Source organism: Salvia splendens, unplaced genomic scaffold, assembly GCF_004379255.2.
Source record: "Salvia splendens isolate huo1 unplaced genomic scaffold, SspV2 ctg944, whole genome shotgun sequence".
Taxonomy (NCBI): Eukaryota; Viridiplantae; Streptophyta; class Magnoliopsida; order Lamiales; family Lamiaceae; genus Salvia; species Salvia splendens.
In genome coordinates, this window is record NW_024599632.1 from 1 (window position 1) to 23030 (window position 23030).

Sequence of the window (23030 nt, forward strand, 5' to 3'; positions counted from 1 at the left end):
CCAAAAACAAAAATAATGTCAAATACACATTCCACCGCTTCACACTCCCTTTGCCGTCAACAACAGCTTTTCCCTTTCATTGACGTTTTGCTGATCAAATATAAACAAATCAATAAGTAATGTCCATGAGAATAGAATCAACATATCCCACTCCTATGTCAACAAAACACCAGATTTGTTGACATCTCTATGCAAATCCTCATTGTAACTTAAACTTAGCAGTTAGACCCACTTTATATGTGAAATTGAATCAGTTAATAGATCAGTGATTTATATCATACTTAAAGCAAAAAATGAAATAATCCCAACCATATAATTGAATAAATTACAAAAAAAAATAACCCTCCTCACACCACATCAGATCAACAAACCTATGACATCATACGTATCAAACTAAGCAATGTCAGTAGGAACAACAACAAAATCAAAGTAGAATGTGATTAACACACCATCAACAATGTCAACAATGCCAACAATGTCAACAACAATGTAAACAACAACTCTAAAATCATTCGTTTGTCAACAATGTAACACCAACTCTAAAATCATACATTTCCAATAATGTTAACACCAAATGTCAACAGCAAATTAATAATGTCAGCAACACACCTTCAACAATGTCAACGACAAATATCACCAACAAACCACCATCACTTTGAGTCTCGTATACAATTCAAAATGTCAGCAACACACCACCAACAAAAAAAACAGCTCTAAATAAACCATGTGACAGGGTTTTGGCAAATAATACGAACAAACAACCAAATTAAATGTTAATACAGAGTGTATAAATAATTTTTGAAGGAAAAGCACAAGAAACCAGGAGAAAAAAAAATCTCCACGTTTGAAAACTAGGGTTTTAGCCGGAAAATCTCACCTTCCATCGAATCAGTGGAAGCTTGGCCACGCCGTCTTACAGAACTCATGAGGCTGGCGAGGATGGTTCACTTCAACACTGAATCCGATTTGATGTTTCAGCCGCAGCCGCAAAGACGCACCGTCGCTGGATTTCGGAGGGAAGAGGAAAAGTTGGAATGGGGTGGAAAGAGGAGAGGAAACAGGAGAGATGAAACGTGAATAGTGGAGTGAGTGACTAAACGACGCAATTAACAGTACTACATAATCTCAGCAAATTTTAATGACATCGACTTGTAATTTTTAGTCCCAATAATACCCCGTGTTGACAAATTTACAGGAAGTGTTGACATTATGATGAATACTTATTATAAACCGTTGATTAATTATAGTGGGTGTATAGGATTACAGTTTTTAATTTGTAGTTTGTAGATTAGCATGCCCATATATATATATATATATATATATATATATATATAATATAGGATTGTGATCAAGATAGAACCATTCTTAAACGTAGAACCATTCTTAATGTAGAACAAATGCCAAACGGAGGTCGTTAGATCTTTTAATCCAATGATGTTGATTTGCACAACAACTTCCCATTACAACCAAAACTATTATTAATGGGTGAATGCAGATAAGTGAAAAAATAAAGCATGCATGGACTCTTCTTCGTTTCATTCATTCTTCCATCAACATGTGAGTTTTTTCACATGTTGAGTCCGGAATGTCGTGAAAACATAGTCTAATATGTATGATTTTTAATCTTGACCGTCATTTTTTCCTCATCCAATGAATAAAATATGTAGAGTTCTAGGTTCTACACTTAAGAATGGTTCTATCTTTAACGCAACCCTATATAATTTGTTACTATAATTCCATATTTCTACTATATAATTTGTTACTATCAAGATGTCTTCATCCCGAGAAGGTCGTGTTGATAAGGGAAAGGGAAAGTCCAAGATTCCAAGTCGAAAATCTGTTATTGATGAGATTTCTCAAAGGAACATGGATATGTGGCAGGTGAATAATTATTATCTACTAATATTATTAATTATGAATTACATTACATTATTTCTTATAATTCTATTTGATATTTGTGAAACTATCCACCAAAATTGAAACGCGCGAGCAAGAATTGAAACTTGAAATGAAATGACAACGGATATACGTGGTTCGGCCAAAATCAGCCTACATCCACGGGAGAACTCGAGTGACTTGTATTAATATGGAAATGAGATTACAAACTACCAATCAGCAAGAATGTACAACTAGAACAAGTTCTTCTCTCAGAGATCTCTTAGGAAACTCGACCTTGAGATCTATACACTAAGAAGATAACCAACACCACGACGAAGAACTGAGACTTCTTCCTCGATCACAAAGATCACCAATCAATCTCTGACTTGGATTGAATAACCGCAGCTTGAACTCTTTCTCTTTGTGTTTCTCTCTGTATCTAGGTTGTATCAAGATGATTCTGTGTTACAGCATGCGTGGAGAGTGATCAGCTTATATACCCGACTTCTAATCGAATTCTAGGGCGTGTGATCCCATGCATGCGAGCCTTCAAGTACACTCTCGTGCACCCTCACCTCAAAACCACTCCATGCATTTATCTCGTGGTATTTGATGTTGTGAGACGCATGCATCTAACAATATTTACACTACAAATATTATTTTGTAGAATCGAGAAGATCAAGATATGGCCAATGTTATTGCTCTCTCTCGCTCTCAATCCCAAGACGGACGTGGATATGGTGGTGGCGATGCTTATGTTGGTAGTGGTAGTGGTGCTTCAGGTCCCGGTGCCTATTCTCAACAAATTCTAACCCCGGTGAATCTTGATGACGACGACGATGATGATGATGAGGAGGAGGAGAAGGAGGAAGAGGCGGAAAAGGAACAACAACAAGAAATGCCACCCCCACCACCACCAAGGAGTCGTCATGGTCGTGGACACCCTCCTCAACCTCCTAAACCAATCGAAATGTCTTTAACCTCAAACATCATAGTGAAACATTTCAAGAAGGTATGAGATAGTACCGATCCGGACATTTATAATGTGTATTGCAACCATTGCGAAAACGTATACACATTATGAAAGGGTGGAGGATATGGTACATTTACCCGTCACATGGAGAAAGTGCATCCGGTCGAGTTTGGTATCGCTCCAACCCAAACTCAACTCAACTTTCAACATGGAGTCGGGACCGGGAGTGAGACGGGTTCATCCCAAACATCAGGTATGTGTAGCACTACTCTTTTAAAATATTATCACAAAAATGCTCTTAATGTGATGTCTAGATTTGTTGTGATGAAACATTTTCCGTTCAATGCTTTTGATAACGATGCATTTGAGTCGAGTATGCGACAAGTTCATAATGTTGCTGCAAGAAAATTAAGTCGAACTTCTATGACTCGAGCTATTGTTAGAAAATGCTTGGAAAAGAAGGCGCAATTAGGTACGTTTATTGTTAACTTGGGTCATAAAGTTTCGATTTGCTCTGATGTGTGGACTGATTGTTTTTGCAAAAATTCATATATGGGCATCACTGTGCATTTCGTTGATCACAGTTGGACTTTGAACAAACGTTTGGTTGCATTTCGGGAATTTCCCGCACCACACACTGCACAAGCAATTGCTCAATTGATCATTCAAGTTTTGAATGAATTTCAATTGATCAATAAAATTTTTTCTGTTGGTTTTGATAATGCAAGCGCTAACACTGCTAGTATAGATGAACTCATCAGTGCATGTTCTATTGTTATTGATGGCAAATATTTTCATGTGCGATGTATTGCTCATATTTTGAATTTGTGTGTTCAAGATGCGATCGATTTGTGGCAAGAGTATGTTGATCCTATTAGAACTGCTGTTAAGTTGATTCATAACAAAGCTCCTATTGGTAGAGCTTGGAAGAAATATTGTCATAGCAAGTAGTGCAGGTACACCAGTTTTCGTTTGGATGTTTCAACTCATTGGAACCCCGACGTGCAATATGTTGGAGTCGACCTTGAACCACATTGAATATTATGTGATTTTTTAAAACTTGCCCGCATGTTCCTTCTGATTTGCTTTTGATACCCTCTTGTTGGGAGACAACATGGATTTTTCTTTTTAATTTTTTCTATTGCTAAAATTTTTAAATTTTATCTTCAGCCCTTACCAAACTGATGTTTTTTAAGACTAAATTATCAGAAATTGTATGTAACAAGGGGCTGAACAATCAAGAAATAAAAAAGTGCAGAGCATGAAATATATTAATGGCTGCCGAGATGGGGAGGAAGAAGATGATTTGCCTAAAAAAGTGCTCCACTAAGTACTAAAACAATTACTATTAGGTTGCGTTTGCTACGTGAAATTGGAGGTGTGGAATTGGAATTGGAGCCTTCAATTCCAAATTTAGTGTTTGGTATCATAAAATTTTTTGGATTTATTACAATTCCAAATCTTCCAATTCCACAATTTGAATTCCATATTAAAAGTAATGGAATTCCAAATATTTATTAAATTACACACACAATGCATACATTCTTACACATTCACACACACACACTGCACACACACATACTCACTGCACACACACACAATAAACACATTCACACACACACACACTGCACACACACATACTCACTGCACACACACACAACAAACACATTCACACACACACACAACAAACACATTCACACACAGCACACACATTCACACACATTCACACACACACAGCACACATTCTTACACGCACACTACACCCATCCTCAAACACACGCGCACACACACACTCACACGTTCTTACACACACACTACACACATCCTCAAACACACACAGCACACACATTCACACACACACACACATTCAAAATTTTAAATTCAATTCCATATTAATTATTTCATTTTGCCAAACAAATGATTTGGAATTGAATTCTAATTCAATTCCTTCCAATTCAATTCCATAGAATTTCAATTCCAATTCAATTTCAATTCCGTGTACCAAACGGACCCTTATTATATTCAAACGTTCCTTGTAAAATGTGTCCAAATAATAAAATGTCAGTTTATTGGCTATTGATATAATTACATCGCAATAACTTTTTAAAATTGTACAATTTGTTTGAAATTTATGGGTTTCTTTAAAACTTTTACTTTATTTAGCAAAATATTAACTTAATTACTTAGTTTCCCATTAATAATAACAAAATCTAAATTTTCTTCTCCAATGTAACTTTTCCTTTTTCTTTGCAAATAATTCAAGCAAACTCAAAATTTGTTTTTATAGTGACTTTAAACCATAAGTTAATTTTTCTCTTTTTTTTCTTTTAAATTTAATTATGCAAAAACTTTTTTCAGTATATTTATTACACAAATTTCTCTACCCCTTTATGAAAAATTGTCTAATTTTTTATTTTGGTATATCAGCAAAATTAGTGTCGTGTATATTAATGGAAACATTTTTACCAATTTTTCTCTTATTCGATTGTACTTTACCCATTATTTCTCTGTATCTCTATAAATCCATGGACCGACCCCATCATCTCCACCCCGTAGGAACTACGAGATCACCCCAAGGGTGCCTTCGGCATCCAGGGGTCACGGTTACTGATTTACATTAAAACTTGTTTCATTAAAAAATAAGATCATTTTTTGTTGACATTGCTAATATACATAATAAGCCCCTACCAACCAAAAATCATGCGTCCGCCCCTGCTACCAAACACCCCCTTAATCTCTCTCTAAATTGATCCACATTCGGGAAATCCCCCAGCGGTAGATGTTGCTCTCTCTGAACCTGAAAGATTTGAGGATATTAGACTCATTTAGCGTTTGAGACGAGAAAGAGAGAAGAAGGAACCTTTGCAAAGATTTGAGGATATTAGACTCGCCATCGTTAGAGATTGTTGCATTATCGGACTCATGCGGCTAAGTGCACGTCTTCATCATCCCCCTCTAAAAAAGAACTTCTCAATCTCTTTATTTTCGGTCTAGTCCATCCTCTAAAAAATCCTAGTTTTATCCCCTTCAATTTCAAGGCAAGATTCATAGTCATAATCCATGTTTGTTGGTGCGACTCAACTTGAACCCATGCACGTGCTCTTTAACTTCTTCCTCAAGGTCCATATCATCCTTCTTTAGATGAGCAACGACAATAAAACATCATCAATTAAAATCCAAATATTTGAACCGACAGGTTGTAGTGTAGTTGGCAACGCGAAGCTGTGGTGATCTTGAGGTCACGGGTTCAAACCCAGCAACTCACTGGGAGACTTTCAGCCTTAATCCGCAATCTCGGTCGAGCAGGTTAGTCAGTAGTCGGATTTCACCAAAGGTGGATTCGGTATACCTTTTGTCAAACAAAAAAAATCCAATATTTCCACAACTAATTAACCTTGATTTAATTAATTTTCCCTTATAAATATTTAGTTGTTTATAATAATGAAAAATTATGCCATCATCACATTCAGTTGTTTACACGTGGTTTGAGCTTTTATTTTATTGAAAAAAATCAAGCAAATAACATAATTAATGCAGAGACATACTCTCCCCGTTCCACAGTAGTAGAGTCATTTCATATTGTGCATTCGTTTTGAAAAAATGATAATAAATATATAAATGAATAAAGAGTAAAGTAAGAGAGAGAATAATGTAGAGAATGCTCTTATCGACATTATTTCTTTATATTTTACCTATTCTACACTCTAACTATTTATTACTCCCTCCGTCCCTAATAATTTGTCACCATTAAACCCGCCCCGAGTTTTAAGAAATGTAATAGAAAGTGAATTGAAAAGGTTGGTGGTATGTAAGTCCTACTTTTATATATTAGTCTTATAATAAAAATGTGAGTGTGGTTGATTTAGTGGAATGTAGGGTCCACAACCAAAAATGGTAAAAGTGAAATGTGATAAATTTTTAGGGACGAACGAAAATAGAAATAGGTGATAAATTTTCAGGGACGGAGGGAGTATCTTTTTTTCAAAACGAGCGCTGAAAATAAAATGACTCTACTACTATGGAACAGAAAGTATGATAGGCCCTTAAAAGTAGAGAAAGAGAACCACCCTATCAAATAAGTTCTCAAACCAATTTAGAGAGTAGAGAGAAATAGTTGGTGAAGATTACATAGAAAAAGAGAAAGGAGAGATGATAAGTTGGAAAAGAGAACAATATTTTTTAAGATTGCAACATATAAAAAATAACGCGCTGCATATAACCTTACTTCTTCAATTGTGCACATAAAACCATATTGTTTAATGTTTATAAAAATTACAATACAAATATACTCCATGTAAATTGGTTCCAAAACATTTGCTTCCCAAATCGTCCTATTCCATAAAAACTGTCCCCATCCACCTCCATCCAAGGAAAAAATCACAATCTTGATACTTATTAATTAACGATAATCATTTAGTGAGTAACCAAAGGCACCAGTGGTCTAGTGGTAGAATAGTACCCTGCCACGGTACAGACCCGGGTTCGATTCCCGGCTGGTGCAATTATGTGTTGAGTTGCAGTGACGAATATATACACCAAAAGTGATGGTTGGGTCCATTGCACCTTCTTATTCATGAGAAGATAATGGTGCATCCGAGCAATTCCCCCGAAATACGTTTTACTCTTGCCGGTTTTCATATCAAATCACATCACTAGCTAGTTATAGGGTTTAATTAACCATATTCAAGTATAAGGCCATTTTGGTCCCTCCGTTCCATTAATAGAGTCATTTTTCTATTTTTGAAATTTCCAAGTTAATTGAGTCATTTCTATTTTTAGCAAAAAGTAATTCCTACTTTTACTTTATTATCTCTTACTTTTTCCATTATCCATTTACCACACTATTCTTACCCTTCGTGCCGAAAATAAATGCATTTATTAACAAGGAACTGAGGGAGTACATTTTATGCAAATGAGTTCAACCCCAATTTTTTAGGGATATTGGTCTCTAAAATCATGAACTTTGCCTAAAATATAGTATTTCCCATAAACTTTGAAATTAATCTATAATATCACAAACTTTGCATTTTGTTTGGTATTTCCCAAACTCACTCAAATAAGATATATTCATCAAAATCTTATTTTACGTAGGCAAATGTGATATGTTTATTGATATTTTAAATCACTTTTTAAGTTCATAACATGTAGGATAAAAAGTCATGTTGAAAACCACGTTGATTTAATTGTGTCAAGTATGATAAAAATGCCTCGTAAGTTAGTCAAATATATTAATAGACAAGACATGCAGTGAGAAATATCAAACAAAGTGCAAAGTTTGTGATATTATATATCAATTTTAAAGTTCGTGGAAAATATCAAACTTTAGGCAAAGTTTATGATTTTAGGGACCAATTTCCCAATTTTTTATATGATTGAAACTATCCAAATATTAATAGCTAAATTAAAATAAATAAAAGAACTACTAATTGAAGATTTTTTTCTCTCCTCTTTTAGAAAGTTGAAACCCTAGCGGCGTTCCCTCCTCTTGAAAGTTGAAACCCTAGCGGCGGAACCTATCTCTTTCTCTCTCCTCTCTTCAAACCCTTGTAGCGTTACTATATCCAAATATTAATAATTAAATACATATATCGTCTATAAAAGAAGACTTATTGAAAGTTTCTCAGTGTGCGCTCTCCTCCTCTCTAGTAACCCTAGGGGCGGAAACCTATCTCTCTCCAAATCAAGGAGAGGGGGGTGGGGGCGGCGTGTTTGTACTCCCACACCGCCGCCCCCGGTCCAAGCCACCGCCGCCGTCGGTAAGCAGCGCACCACTCCCGCCTCCGCAAGATCTTTGTGGGGCGGAGTTCTCTCTTCTCTCCAACTGTGGGTAATCCTTTTCCATCTTCTCCCAAAGTCTCCGGCGAATGCCCTAGCTTGGTGTGCCTTTGCGAGATCCGGCTGACGCGTTGGAGCTTTTCTCCGCCCTTGGGGTTCTCGTCAGCCACTCGCCTCGCTGCTCAGTCTTACCACACCATAAGCGAGGCCGGCCGACGCTGCCTCGCCGACCAACCGGGCGATTTCGGATTGAGGGACTACTCACGCTGATTGGAAGATGTCTATTCTCTTCCCGTGCTTAGACTGCAAGCCCTCTCGGTCTATCTTCTCCAAAGGCCAACGGCAGTTACGCAGTGGCTGCACACAGTGGGCGGGGTGTACATCGACAAGCTGGAAGTCAGCCGGGGGACGAGTTGGACCAGACGGTAAGTCGCCTTTACGCACCAACCACCGGACCGGCGCTGCACCTGCCGCCCTACGGAGATGTTCAGATCTAGGGACCAACTATGATGTTTGGGAGATGTCTTATATTCTTTCTTCTCTCCCCGTGCTTAAACTGCAACTTCTCCAAAGGACACCGGCAACTATGCATTGGCAAGCAACGGGCAGTGTGTTGAGAGACAAGCTGGAAGTCAACCTAGGGCCGACGTTGGACCAGACGGCAAACTCGTCTCTACACACTAACCATGAGACCAACGCTGGCCTGCTGTGCCTCCATGGAGATGTTAACACCTATGATATTTGGGAGATGATGTTAAGCTCCGGCACTGAACCGAACCTGTAGCTTCTTTTTGTGGCTTCCGTTGTTAAGCTTTCCTGTTCCTTTGTGTTTCATTATGTCCCATTACTAATATTAATTTTAAGTTTCATTTTTTGTTTAATTGTTGGAGTGTTACATAACGAACCTTACTAATTATATTTTTAAAATAACTAGATAAAACATTAATTATAGCATCTTCAACTATTAATACTAAATTCATACTCATTTTCTCTTTTTACTTACAAAATAAAAAAATATATATTTTATTTTAGTGTGAACCTAAAAAATAAATAATCGGATTGGTTTTGGAGTAAGCTTACTCTATTTTAAGTTTTAATTTACTGTTGAAAATGGTCCACATATTAATTACATACCATTGGAACTCTTGTTATTGGCATACTGTAATTAAATTTATCTTAAATCATAGTAATAAGAGATCAATGCGGATTGCCATTTTCCATACTAGTGGGACAAGTGAATCGCATAAACTTTGCTAAACTATTACAATCTATTTTGTGGCAAGTCATATATTTTGGGCTATTTCGAAATTGTTTGTCACGCCCGCATTTTCTAAGGATAGAAAACACGGTTGATCGCGACTAGGGGAGGATTAAAGAAGCGGGGAAGAAAGGGGGAAAACAACACAACTCGACCATAGCTCGAAACAAACGGGAATAGCTTGAATAAAAATCAGAGTATCATCTCAACAATTGAGAACTCAAATGGATTATATCTCAACAATACATAAACTCAAAAGAAACAACATTCAGCGGAAGCATTTCGAGAGTAGAATAATGCTATGTATGAAGACACAACATATTCTAGACATTTGATAGACATTCTTCACCTTTTATGCTCAACACCCACCGCACTCGTCACCGCTCAACCTGCACATAGGGAAAACACATGCAGGGCTGAGTACTTGATGCACTCAGTGAACAAATGCCAAAACAATTTTTATAACAGTTGTGTATATCATGCCACCATTGAGTGACCTCGGGGTTTTAACTTGAAAAGGCCCGAGACACTAAAAATATTTCAAACACAAACTTTCAACTCATCCTCAAATCTTTTTTCTCATCATTTCAAACCAACCATTTCTCCTTGATTATTTAAGAAACTGACATATCTGTTCTTTAGGGTGCCGTGTAAGGGGCAACTTTCCACGAGCACGAAAACCGGCCAACCCATTCGATGACTCGCGGTCCTCATCGTGTACACTAGTCCGAGTAGGGACGCACCCTTGCTAAGACCCGAATTCGATTAAACTCATAGTAAGGACTCACTCCCCACTAAATAATCATCAACATCAACATCAACATCAATCTCATCAACATCAATCTCATCAACATCAACCTCATCAACATCAACCTCGTCAACATCAACAACATACTGTGAAACGAGATTTGTGGCCGCAAACTCGATCACTAGACCGGCCGACCCAAAAGACGGCTCACGATCCCCATTGGTGTACACTAGCCTGAGTAGGGACTCACTCCCTAGTCAGACCCGAATTCGATTTCAATAGGTCTAGTAGGGACAACTCCCTTGCTAAACAAACAGATAGACATTTCTCAAAACAAACACATGGCATGATATTCCCTTTGCAAACTTTATTTTCCTCAAAAACATATTTGAAACATAAAATCATTTTTCTCTGTCAAGGTCGAGTATCATCTCACATCACATCAACAAGTCGAGCAAATCACAAAGCACTCGCTAAATCAACACGTATATCACATAACATCACTTTCACTTTAAGCACATAAATCACATCATCATCGAATAAAATTAATAATACTTGCAATCTCAATTAAAAGGAATTTTGTCACATAAAATGATGCTCGAACCAATATATTAAATCGAAAGCTCTTGAAAATACTTTAGTTTGAAAGCCCACCTCGTTCGTTTAAAGTCTTTACTTGTGCTCCATTCTATTCTCGAAAAGCGTGCGTGAAGTCACCCATTGATTTAAAGTACTCCGGCCCAATCTTCCATTCTATTTATTTGTCTTAACCCAAATCAATTCCAACTCCTTATCAAAACAGTAAGCCCAAAGAATTAACTAAATAAGGCCCAAAAACTTAAATAAAACAAGGACTAAAGCTTCTTCAACTTTTTCTCAACTTACGTGAATAGTGAACTCGATTTGAAGTTGCCCTCTTCTTCTTGATCTCTCCCTCCGTCTCCCATCTCTCTCAAATTGCGTACAACCTCATCTCTCCGTCTCTCTTCTATCTCCGTCGCTCCAGCTCGGCTTTCGCCATCGCCGAGCAGCCGCTGTCCGCCATTCGTTGCTGCTGTCATCTCCCGAGCCGCCTGCCCGGTTTATCCAGCCTCGGCTGTTCACGGAGAGCGCCGCTGCTGTCCCTTATTCGCCTCCTCTTTCTCTCTTTCTACCGTCACACATCGTCATCTCCCTTCCTCAGCTCGCGCCTCTCTGCCGCCAATGTCGCGACGCAGCAGGAGCTGCCGCTGTTCGTCGTTGTTCGCTCTCTCTCCGTCGGTCAGAACGCAGCGACGTTGCTGTCACAGTTTTACGCCGTCGTTGCCTCGTGTAATTCTCCGTCATCATAGCTGCTCTTCGTCATGAGCAGCCGCACCAGCCGCTGCTACGCTGCTCTCCCCGTCGGCTCGTCGTCGTGGGCTGCGCAGTCCGCTCGCCGCTGCTGTCACGGTGCAGTCGACGCCGCATCGCCGCTGCTGCTCGGTGCAGATCGTGCTGCCGTGCAGACGTGGTCGCTGCTGCCAGCACCGAGCCGGCGCCGCCTTCTTCCAGCACGTCGTTCAGCAGCCTCGCCGCCGCTGCCGTGATCGCCATCGCTGTCGTCCACGCATGGAGAGTGCCGACGATGCTTCCGATTTCTCTGCCCATGCTCGATTCTATGCCGGAATGAGGAGCTTCCCGGTGACTGGAGGGCATATTTAGGTCTCTGCTAGTTGAATGCTTGAATTTTTGATAATTAATGAATTTCCCCATTACTTTTCATGGAATTGATTGGACTAAAGAAAACGTGGAATCATGGGGAGATATATATGTGGAGATTTGGTTAAGATGGGGAAGAGATTTATGGAGTGAGGGGAGGCAGTTTTCAACGTGGGTTGAGGGGAATAAATTTTGAATTCTCTTTTTTTGATTATTTTGAATTTGTTTGGTATTTATTTACACATCACGAAGGAGGAAAAATCTCATCATGGAGGAGGAAAATCTCTGCCGAATCTTTAATTAAAATTTGAATTAATGCAGCTTGGTGACCAAGTCAACAGAAAATATTTAATTAGATTAGTTTGATAAAAAAAAATTTCTCTTTTTTTTTCGGGGTATTACAATCTACCCATCTTAACAAAAATTTCGTCCCGAAATTTGCTTACGTCCTTCGAATGGTTCGCACCTAGCTTGCTCCAAAGTTTCACGCAATTCCAAGAAAAAGTTTCATGGTCCACCGGCCTCCATTCGCACTCTCGATCTCCTTGTCTCGTCGTGCCTTGACAAATTAGGGGTTCACCCCAACTTTCATATTCTCATTCGTATTCGTCACTCGGGAAAGTGATAGATTATCTCAACTTAAAACTAATGTTCGCGCGTATTCAATCTAGCCTACAATATAAGCACTCTATGTTCGCAACATACTTCATCATCATTCATACTTAAAGATAACCAAGTATAACACACAACATTTTAACATCCCAAAGTAAAAACACTTTCATACTTTAAAACTCAAACTCGAAATCAAACTCGTAATTTCTCTTCAAAACTTGCTCTTTTCTCAAACATCAGAAAATACTATTGTCAACTCGAAATCAATCCCTCACAGAAAGATTCTACTTTCTCCTTCTTATAAAAATTTTCTCCTCTTTCTTTCTCAAAAATTTTCTCGTCTTCCTTTCTCCAAAACTTTCTCATAAAAACTTTCACATAAAAATATATTACATCTTTCTTGGTTGAGCGTGGCGAAGCGGGATGTTGAGCCTTCCAAATTTAACCTTATTTTAATCTAGCGAATCGAATCTAGACCAGGACTGAAAAAGACTCTCGGGTCCAGAGCGGAAAGAAAAATGGCTCTGATACCACTTTGTCACGCCCGCATTTTCTAAGGATAGAAAACACGGTTGATCGCGACTAGGGGAGGATTAAAGAAGCGGGGAAGAAAGGGGGAAAACAACACAACTCGACCATAGCTCGAAACAAACGGGAATAGCTTGAATAAAAATCAGAGTATCATCTCAACAATTGAGAACTCAAATGGATTATATCTCAACAATACATAAACTCAAAAGAAACAACATTCAGCGGAAGCATTTCGAGAGTAGAATAATGCTATGTATGAAGACACAACATATTCTAGACATTTGATAGACATTCTTCACCTTTTATGCTCAACACCCACCGCACTCGTCACCGCTCAACCTGCACATAGGGAAAACACATGCAGGGCTGAGTACTTGATGCACTCAGTGAACAAATGCCAAAACAATTTTTATAACAGTTGTGTATATCATGCCACCATTGAGTGACCTCGGGGTTTTAACTTGAAAAGGCCCGAGACACTAAAAATATTTCAAACACAAACTTTCAACTCATCCTCAAATCTTTTTTTCTCATCATTTCAAACCAACCATTTCTCCTTGATTATTTAAGAAACTGACATATCTGTTCTTTAGGGTGCCGTGTAAGGGGCCACTTTCCACGAGCACGAAAACCGGCCAACCCATTCGATGACTCGCGGTCCTCATCGTGTACACTAGTCCGAGTAGGGACGCACCCTTGCTAAGACCCGAATTCGATTAAACTCATAGTAAGGACTCACTCCCCACTAAATAATCATCAACATCAACATCAACATCAATCTCATCAACATCAATCTCATCAACATCAACCTCATCAACATCAACCTCGTCAACATCAACAACATACTGTGAAACGAGATTTGTGGCCGCAAACTCGATCACTAGACCGGCCGACCCAAAAGACGGCTCACGATCCCCATTGGTGTACACTAGCCTGAGTAGGGACTCACTCCCTAGTCAGACCCGAATTCGATTTCAATAGGTCTAGTAGGGACAACTCCTTGCTAAACAAACAGATAGACATTTCTCAAAACAAACACATGGCATGATATTCCCTTTGCAAACTTTATTTTCCTCAAAAACATATTTGAAACATAAAATCATTTTTCTCTGTCAAGGTCGAGTATCATCTCACATCACATCAACAAGTCGAGCAAATCACAAAGCACTCGCTAAATCAACACGTATATCACATAACATCACTTTCACTTTAAGCACATAAATCACATCATCATCGAATAAAATTAATAATACTTGCAATCTCAATTAAAAGGAATTTTGTCACATAAAATGATGCTCGAACCAATATATTAAATCGAAAGCTCTTGAAAATACTTTAGTTTGAAAGCCCACCTCGTTCGTTTAAAGTCTTTACTTGTGCTCCATTCTATTCTCGAAAAGCGTGCGTGAAGTCACCCATTGATTTAAAGTACTCCGGCCCAATCTTCCATTCTATTTATTTGTCTTAACCCAAATCAATTCCAACTCCTTATCAAAACAGTAAGCCCAAAGAATTAACTAAATAAGGCCCAAAAACTTAAATAAAACAAGGACTAAAGCTTCTTCAACTTTTTCTCAACTTACGTGAATAGTGAACTCGATTTGAAGTTGCCCTCTTCTTCTTGATCTCTCCCTCCGTCTCCCATCTCTCTCAAATTGCGTACAACCTCATCTCTCCGTCTCTCTTCTATCTCCGTCGCTCCAGCTCGGCTTTCGCCATCGCCGAGCAGCCGCTGTCCGCCATTCGTTGCTGCTGTCATCTCCCGAGCCGCCTGCCCGGTTTATCCAGCCTCGGCTGTTCACGGAGAGCGCCGCTGCTGTCCCTTATTCGCCTCCTCTTTCTCTCTTTCTACCGTCACACATCGTCATCTCCCTTCCTCAGCTCGCGCCTCTCTGCCGCCAATGTCGCGACGCAGCAGGAGCTGCCGCTGTTCGTCGTTGTTCGCTCTCTCTCCGTCGGTCAGAACGCAGCGACGTTGCTGTCACAGTTTTACGCCGTCGTTGCCTCGTGTAATTCTCCGTCATCATAGCTGCTCTTCGTCATGAGCAGCCGCACCAGCCGCTGCTACGCTGCTCTCCCCGTCGGCTCGTCGTCGTGGGCTGCGCAGTCCGCTCGCCGCTGCTGTCACGGTGCAGTCGACGCCGCATCGCCGCTGCTGCTCGGTGCAGATCGTGCTGCCGTGCAGACGTGGTCGCTGCTGCCAGCACCGAGCCGGCGCCGCCTTCTTCCAGCACGTCGTTCAGCAGCCTCGCGCGCCGCTGCCGTGATCGCCATCGCTGTCGTCCACGCATGGAGAGTGCCGACGATGCTTCCGATTTCTCTGCCCATGCTCGATTCTATGCCGGAATGAGGAGCTTCCCGGTGACTGGAGGGCATATTTAGGTCTCTGCTAGTTGAATGCTTGAATTTTTGATAATTAATGAATTTCCCCATTACTTTTCATGGAATTGATTGGACTAAAGAAAACGTGGAATCATGGGGAGATATATATGTGGAGATTTGGTTAAGATGGGGAAGAGATTTATGGAGTGAGGGGAGGCAGTTTTCAACGTGGGTTGAGGGGAATAAATTTTGAATTCTCTTTTTTTGATTATTTTGAATTTGTTTGGTATTTATTTACACATCACGAAGGAGGAAAAATCTCATCATGGAGGAGGAAAATCTCTGCCGAATCTTTAATTAAAATTTGAATTAATGCAGCTTGGTGACCAAGTCAACAGAAAATATTTAATTAGATTAGTTTGATAAAAAAAAATTTCTCTTTTTTTTCGGGGTATTACAATCTACCCATCTTAACAAAAATTTCGTCCCGAAATTTGCTTACGTCCTTCGAATGGTTCGCACCTAGCTTGCTCCAAAGTTTCACGCAATTCCAAGAAAAAGTTTCATGGTCCACCGGCCTCCATTCGCACTCTCGATCTCCTTGTCTCGTCGTGCCTTGACAAATTAGGGGTTCACCCAACTTTCATATTCTCATTCGTATTCGTCACTCGGGAAAGTGATAGATTATCTCAACTTAAAACTAATGTTCGCGCGTATTCAATCTAGCCTACAATATAAGCACTCTATGTTCGCAACATACTTCATCATCATTCATACTTAAAGATAACCAAGTATAACACACAACATTTTAACATCCAAAGTAAAAACACTTTCATACTTTAAAACTCAAACTCGAAATCAAACTCGTAATTTCTCTTCAAAACTTGCTCTTTTCTCAAACATCAGAAAATACTATTGTCAACTCGAAATCAATCCCTCACAGAAAGATTCTACTTTCTCCTTCTTATAAAAATTTTCTCCTCTTTCTTTCTCAAAAATTTTCTCGTCTTCCTTTCTCCAAAACCTTCTCATAAAAATTTTCACATAAAAATATATTACCTCTTTCTTGGTTAAGCGTAGCGAAGCGGGATGTTGAGCCTTCCAAATTTAACCTTATTTTAATCTAGCGAATCGAATCTAGACCAGGACTGAAAAAGACTCTCGGGTCCAGAGCGGAAAGAAAAATGGCTCTGATACCACTTTGTCACGCCCGCATTTTCTAAGGATAGAAAACACGGTTGATCGCGACTAGGGGAGGATTAAAGAAGCGGGGAAGAAAGGGGGAAAACAACACAACTCGACCATAGCTCGAAACAAACGGGAATAGCTTGAATAAAAATCAGAGTATCATCTCAACAATTGAGAACTCAAATGGATTATATCTCAACAATACATAAACTCAAAAGAAACAACATTCAGCGGAAGCATTTCGAGAGTAGAATAATGCTATGTATGAAGACACAACATATTCTAGACATTTGATAGACATTCTTCACCTTTTATGCTCAACACCCACCGCACTCGTCACCGCTCAACCTGCACATAGGGAAAACACATGCAGGGCTGAGTACTTGATGCACTCAGTGAACAAATGCCAAAACAATTTTTATAACAGTTGTGTATATCATGCCACCATTGAGTGACCTCGGGGTTTTAACTTGAAAAGGCCCGAGACACTAAAAATATTTCAAACACAAACTTTCAACTCATCCTCAAATCTTTTTTTCTCATCATTTCAAACCAACCATTTCTCCTTGATTATTTAAGAAACTGACATATCTGTTCTTTAGGTGCCGTGTAAGGGGCCACTTTCCACGAGCACGAAAACCGGCCAACCCATTCGATGACTCGCGGTCCTCATCGTGTACACTAGTCCGAGTAGGGACGCACCCTTGCTAAGACCCGAATTCGATTAAACTCATAGTAAGGACTCACTCCCCACTAAATAATCATCAACATCAACATCAACATCAATCTCATCAACATCAATCTCATCAACATCAACCTCATCAACATCAACCTCGTCAACATCAACAACATACTGTGAAACGAGATTTGTGGCCGCAAACTCGATCACTAGACCGGCCGACCCAAAAGACGGCTCACGATCCCCATTGGTGTACACTAGCCTGAGTAGGGACTCACTCCCTAGTCAGACCCGAATTCGATTTCAATAGGTCTAGTAGGGACAACTCCCTTGCTAAACAAACAGATAGACATTTCTCAAAACAAACACATGGCATGATATTCCCTTTGCAAACTTTATTTTCCTCAAAAACATATTTGAAACATAAAATCATTTTTCTCTGTCAAGGTCGAGTATCATCTCACATCACATCAACAAGTCGAGCAAATCACAAAGCACTCGCTAAATCAACACGTATATCACATAACATCACTTTCACTTTAAGCACATAAATCACATCATCATCGAATAAAATTAATAATACTTGCAATCTCAATTAAAAGGAATTTTGTCACATAAAATGATGCTCGAACCAATATATTAAATCGAAAGCTCTTGAAAATACTTTAGTTTGAAAGCCCACCTCGTTCGTTTAAAGTCTTTACTTGTGCTCCATTCTATTCTCGAAAAGCGTGCGTGAAGTCACCCATTGATTTAAAGTACTCCGGCCCAATCTTCCATTCTATTTATTTGTCTTAACCCAAATCAATTCCAACTCCTTATCAAAACAGTAAGCCCAAAGAATTAACTAAATAAGGCCCAAAAACTTAAATAAAACAAGGACTAAAGCTTCTTCAACTTTTTCTCAACTTACGTGAATAGTGAACTCGATTTGAAGTTGCCCTCTTCTTCTTGATCTCTCCCTCCGTCTCCCATCTCTCTCAAATTGCGTACAACCTCATCTCTCCGTCTCTCTTCTATCTCCGTCGCTCCAGCTCGGCTTTCGCCATCGCCGAGCAGCCGCTGTCCGCCATTCGTTGCTGCTGTCATCTCCCGAGCCGCCTGCCCGGTTTATCCAGCCTCGGCTGTTCACGGAGAGCGCCGCTGCTGTCCTTATTCGCCTCCTCTTTCTCTCTTTCTACCGTCACACATCGTCATCTCCCTTCCTCAGCTCGCGCCTCTCTGCCGCCAATGTCGCGACGCAGCAGGAGCTGCCGCTGTTCGTCGTTGTTCGCTCTCTCTCCGTCGGTCAGAACGCAGCGACGTTGCTGTCACAGTTTTACGCCGTCGTTGCCTCGTGTAATTCTCCGTCATCATAGCTGCTCTTCGTCATGAGCAGCCGCACCAGCCGCTGCTACGCTGCTCTCCCCGTCGGCTCGTCGTCGTGGGCTGCGCAGTCCGCTCGCCGCTGCTGTCACGGTGCAGTCGACGCCGCATCGCCGCTGCTGCTCGGTGCAGATCGTGCTGCCGTGCAGACGTGGTCGCTGCTGCCAGCACCGAGCCGGCGCCGCCTTCTTCCAGCACGTCGTTCAGCAGCCTCGCCGCCGCTGCCGTGATCGCCATCGCTGTCGTCCACGCATGGAGAGTGCCGACGATGCTTCCGATTTCTCTGCCCATGCTCGATTCTATGCCGGAATGAGGAGCTTCCCGGTGACTGGAGGGCATATTTAGGTCTCTGCTAGTTGAATGCTTGAATTTTTGATAATTAATGAATTTCCCCATTACTTTTCATGGAATTGATTGGACTAAAGAAAACGTGGAATCATGGGGAGATATATATGTGGAGATTTGGTTAAGATGGGGGAGAGATTTATGGAGTGAGGGGAGGCAGTTTTCAACGTGGGTTGAGGGGAATAAATTTTGAATTCTCTTTTTTTGATTATTTTGAATTTGTTTGGTATTTATTTACACATCACGAAGGAGGAAAAATCTCATCATGGAGGAGGAAAATCTCTGCCGAATCTTTAATTAAAATTTGAATTAATGCAGCTTGGTGACCAAGTCAACAGAAAATATTTAATTAGATTAGTTTGATAAAAAAAAATTTCTCTTTTTTTTCGGGGTATTACATTGTTACTCGTACAATTTTAGATGTCGTTTTATACACATAATAGACTGTATAAAAATTAGTTAGTGTAATCATAAGGATTTCGGAAATCCTTAAGAAGCTGTGGGATATCATAAGCAAGCATTTCATCAACACACTGAATCATTTTTGGTTTTAACTTCTCAAACTTGTCTATGCTGTATCCGCTCAATCTCTCTCTAAATTGATCCACGTTCGGGAAATCCCCCAGCGGTAGATGATGCTCTCTCTGAACCTGAAAGATTTTAGAATATTATAGAATCACTTAGCGTTTGAGACGAGAAAGAGAGAAGAGGGAACCTTTGCAAATTCATTGGCCAGATTATCGATGAGGCTTTGCTGAGCCTTAGCTTTGCCTATCATTGCCGGCATCTCATTCCTCAGATGACTAATGATCAAGGCATGTATCTTAGCAGCACGAGCACGTTTCACAAACTCATTTATCTGTGACATGAAACCATCATTGATATTGTTACGATGATATATGATGGGATAATTAAGAGATAGTACTTACTCGACGATCACAAGCCTTCTTAGGTATGTCCTTCAAGTCATTGAGAAGGTTGTCTTGTTCTTTCTGGAAGAGCTCTTCCCCGAGGGGACCGGCTGCAGCATTGTTTATAGGCTTGTCGTTGAAGGAACTGGCAACAAATAATAGGAAGAAATAAGAAATTTGATTGGAGAAGTAGTTTAGTAAGTAATTAGTTAGTTACCCAATATAAACACGCATAACTTCAGGAGTATTCAAGACTTTGCCTAGAGACCACATCAAGGCACCGTATACCCGCATAAGCTGCGAAGAGAGGGAGGATATGATCGGTGCAGCGGAGTACATATACTGTATAAATATAAAGAGATGCATACTTGTTGTGTATCAATTTGGTCGGCCTTGTTGAGGACGACGCGTATCTTATCATCATGGCCACGGAGGGATTCAATGACGCGCTTGAATTCATCACTGATATCAAGCTTGTGAGGGTCGAAGAGGAGCAGGATGAGATCACACTTGATGGCGAACCAGGAAATGGCGCCTGTGAAGTCGTAGCTTCTCTGCGTGCGTTGCTTCTCCCCAGAGAGGACTCCCGGGGTGTCCACAAAGGTGATGTGCTCCAACAACTTAATTATTCATCAATGGACAAGAATCAACTCATAATTAAGATTGAAGAGTTTATAGTAGTATGTAACTCACAGGATTAGGGAGCTGTGAGCACTCAAACTTGGATAAAAAAGCTGTTCCGAAGGATTGGAGGCCGCTGAAAGGCATGTCTGCTTGAACAGCAATGGTGTTGCCTGGAATGCTTCTGTCGTCAGCTCCGTTCTGTTTTTCCATTACATTAAATCACCATTCCCACAAACTAACACGAAATGTACGTTCGTACCATAACCACTACGAATCTGTCTGTCGTGGGCTCTGGACCGATATGAGCTCCTGTAACCAGACACAAAGTTGAGCACTAGCTAGAAACAAACAAGCCAATGGATGGATCTAGGAAATGAATTCATTACCAGGATAAGTACATCCCATGAGATGCTTGATGAATGTGGTCTTCCCTGTGGAGTATTGGCCAAGTAGCATCACCATTGGCTTCGCCTCGAAATCGCTACTTGTCTTCCAACATTTGTATCAACATCATCATTCATCATTTACAACTTCTTTGAGTAATAGTATTGTGATTTACTTACCAGTAAAGGACAAACAAAGTCATTGAACTTGTAGGTCACTTCCAGGGGCTTTAGCTTCTTGATGTACAGATTCTTCAGTCCATCCACGATTGAAGTCACCGGCCTCGACGACATCTAACAATCATCATCTAACAAACTTGAATTTCAAGACAACACTAAAAACATAAGTCTCAAGAGAAGAGAAAGATTACCTTTCCGGTTTTAGAAAACCAACTTCCAGAAGATGAATGCTGCAGTTGATTGCCTAAAATCATCAAAAACCCAATGCTTAATTAGCTAACAAAAAATTCCTCAGCACCATGGCATTGCCATACATCATCTTACCACTGATCCGCTCAGGCGAAGGGTAGCGCGCGCTTGGACTCCGTTTCGTCTGCAGTTAACCATATTTCATTTATCAAATAAAGAAACACAAGTAGAAGATAGAGAGAGATGAGAGGGGAAACTAAACTCACTACAAGAATTGATTGAAGACCTTCCATGGTGGGTGGTTGCAGGTTCTCATAATCAACTGCTGATTATGAGATTAGTAGCAAGTGTAACAAATAAAAGCAAATGAAACTCTAATTAATATGATTCCGTAGTAGTAGAGTCATTTTGCCCGTTTGGTACGTTCTATAGTAGTCGAGTAAACTCACTTAACACAATTTTTCTTAAATTGTGTATTAAAAAGAAATGTCTCCACTACTGCGGAACAGATGGAGTACTAACTAACTAACCTTGAGTATCATTCACAATATCATTGGTTATATTATGGCCAGCTTGTACCAAAGACATGAGCTACACACACCCAAAAGTTGAACAAATCACCACAGATAGAATTTACAAGCCAAGGGTATATAAGTAAGATGAGAAACAAGAGCTGACCTGCATTGCTACAACGAATTCATCATATCCAAGATAACCTTGCCTCTTCGAATCAGCAATGGACCAAACCTATTATCATAACCAAAAATACATTTATTAAACATATAGCTTATTACAACTCAAAACTAATTAATTCGGAACCTGCTTGAGATCTTGACGACTCAAATTAGACATGGAGAGGAATTTCTGAGCATCGTTGCCCGTGATACGCCCATCACCATCTGCTCAACATATAAAAAATTAAATTAAAAATTGCATGAAGAAATTAATGAATTAAGTTTGGTAGGTACCAGAATCAGCACAAGAGAACCAAATTTGATACATCTTATGATGCTCCTTGGAGCACCGCCCAATCCAAGATGACCCAATCTCCATTTGTTCAATATGATTTCATTCAAATCTTCTTTTAATCGAGAATCTTGACCATTTGTTTAGAGAAAGTCTCGACCAATTTCAAATATCGTGTATGGTAGTTAGAAACAACTGAGATTTGTCCGTAGCCATTTTTCAAATGGGCTAAAATTTAATTAAATATTTGAGGGTTGTATAAATAATAATTTGGAAGTGATGCATGTGTAGTCGGTTGAGAGCTCCCGCGTATGCTGTCTCACCACTACTAATATTTCGGACTGATATACTATTGTTTTCCATATTAATAAGACCAAGTCTCCGTGAATCAAATCTTTGCTGATATAAAAAAAGAAAAATAGT

At 39.9% G+C, this 23030-nt stretch overlaps 1 protein-coding gene and 2 non-coding genes across 3 annotated transcripts; 2 read left to right on the forward strand and 1 right to left on the reverse strand.

Annotated features, from left to right (window-relative positions):
• The first annotated feature begins 7281 nt into the window (after positions 1–7281).
• Positions 7282–7352, forward strand: TRNAG-GCC. Its single transcript has one exon. It is a non-coding gene; the product is annotated as a tRNA-Gly (tRNA).
• Positions 7353–7365: 13 nt separating this feature from the next.
• LOC121791866 lies at positions 7366–7452 on the forward strand. The gene has a single exon (XR_006048758.1). It is a non-coding gene; the product is annotated as a small nucleolar RNA snoR114 (small nucleolar RNA).
• A 12321-nt stretch (positions 7453–19773) lies between these two features.
• LOC121791863 (EH domain-containing protein 1-like) lies at positions 19774–22801 on the reverse strand. The gene is made up of 16 exons (XM_042189681.1): positions 22610–22801; positions 22461–22540; positions 22320–22388; positions 22172–22232; positions 21908–21966; positions 21777–21825; positions 21644–21696; positions 21453–21566; positions 21276–21378; positions 21149–21198; positions 20959–21087; positions 20634–20885; positions 20483–20562; positions 20284–20410; positions 20070–20213; positions 19774–20004 (listed from the first exon to the last, which is right to left on the reverse strand). Exons 1-16 carry the CDS (start codon positions 22692–22694, stop codon positions 19810–19812), a joined length of 1650 nt encoding a protein of 549 aa, XP_042045615.1. The 5' UTR covers positions 22695–22801; the 3' UTR covers positions 19774–19809.
• Between the last annotated feature and the right edge of the window lie 229 nt (positions 22802–23030).

What these genes read in the sequence shown, in the direction of transcription:
- LOC121791863 (XM_042189681.1), bottom strand. Translation starts at nt 22,694, where the DNA reads ATGGAGATTGGGTCATCTTGGATTGGGCGGTGCTCCAAGGAGCATCAT. An exon ending in GCTCACAGCTCCCTAATCCT is followed by an intron (nt 20,886 to 20,958) that starts GTGAGTTACATA and finishes TGAATAATTAAG; the next exon opens with TTGTTGGAGCACATCACCTT. An exon ending in AGAAGGCTTGTGATCGTCGA is followed by an intron (nt 20,214 to 20,283) that starts GTAAGTACTATC and finishes TTCATGTCACAG; the next exon opens with ATAAATGAGTTTGTGAAACG.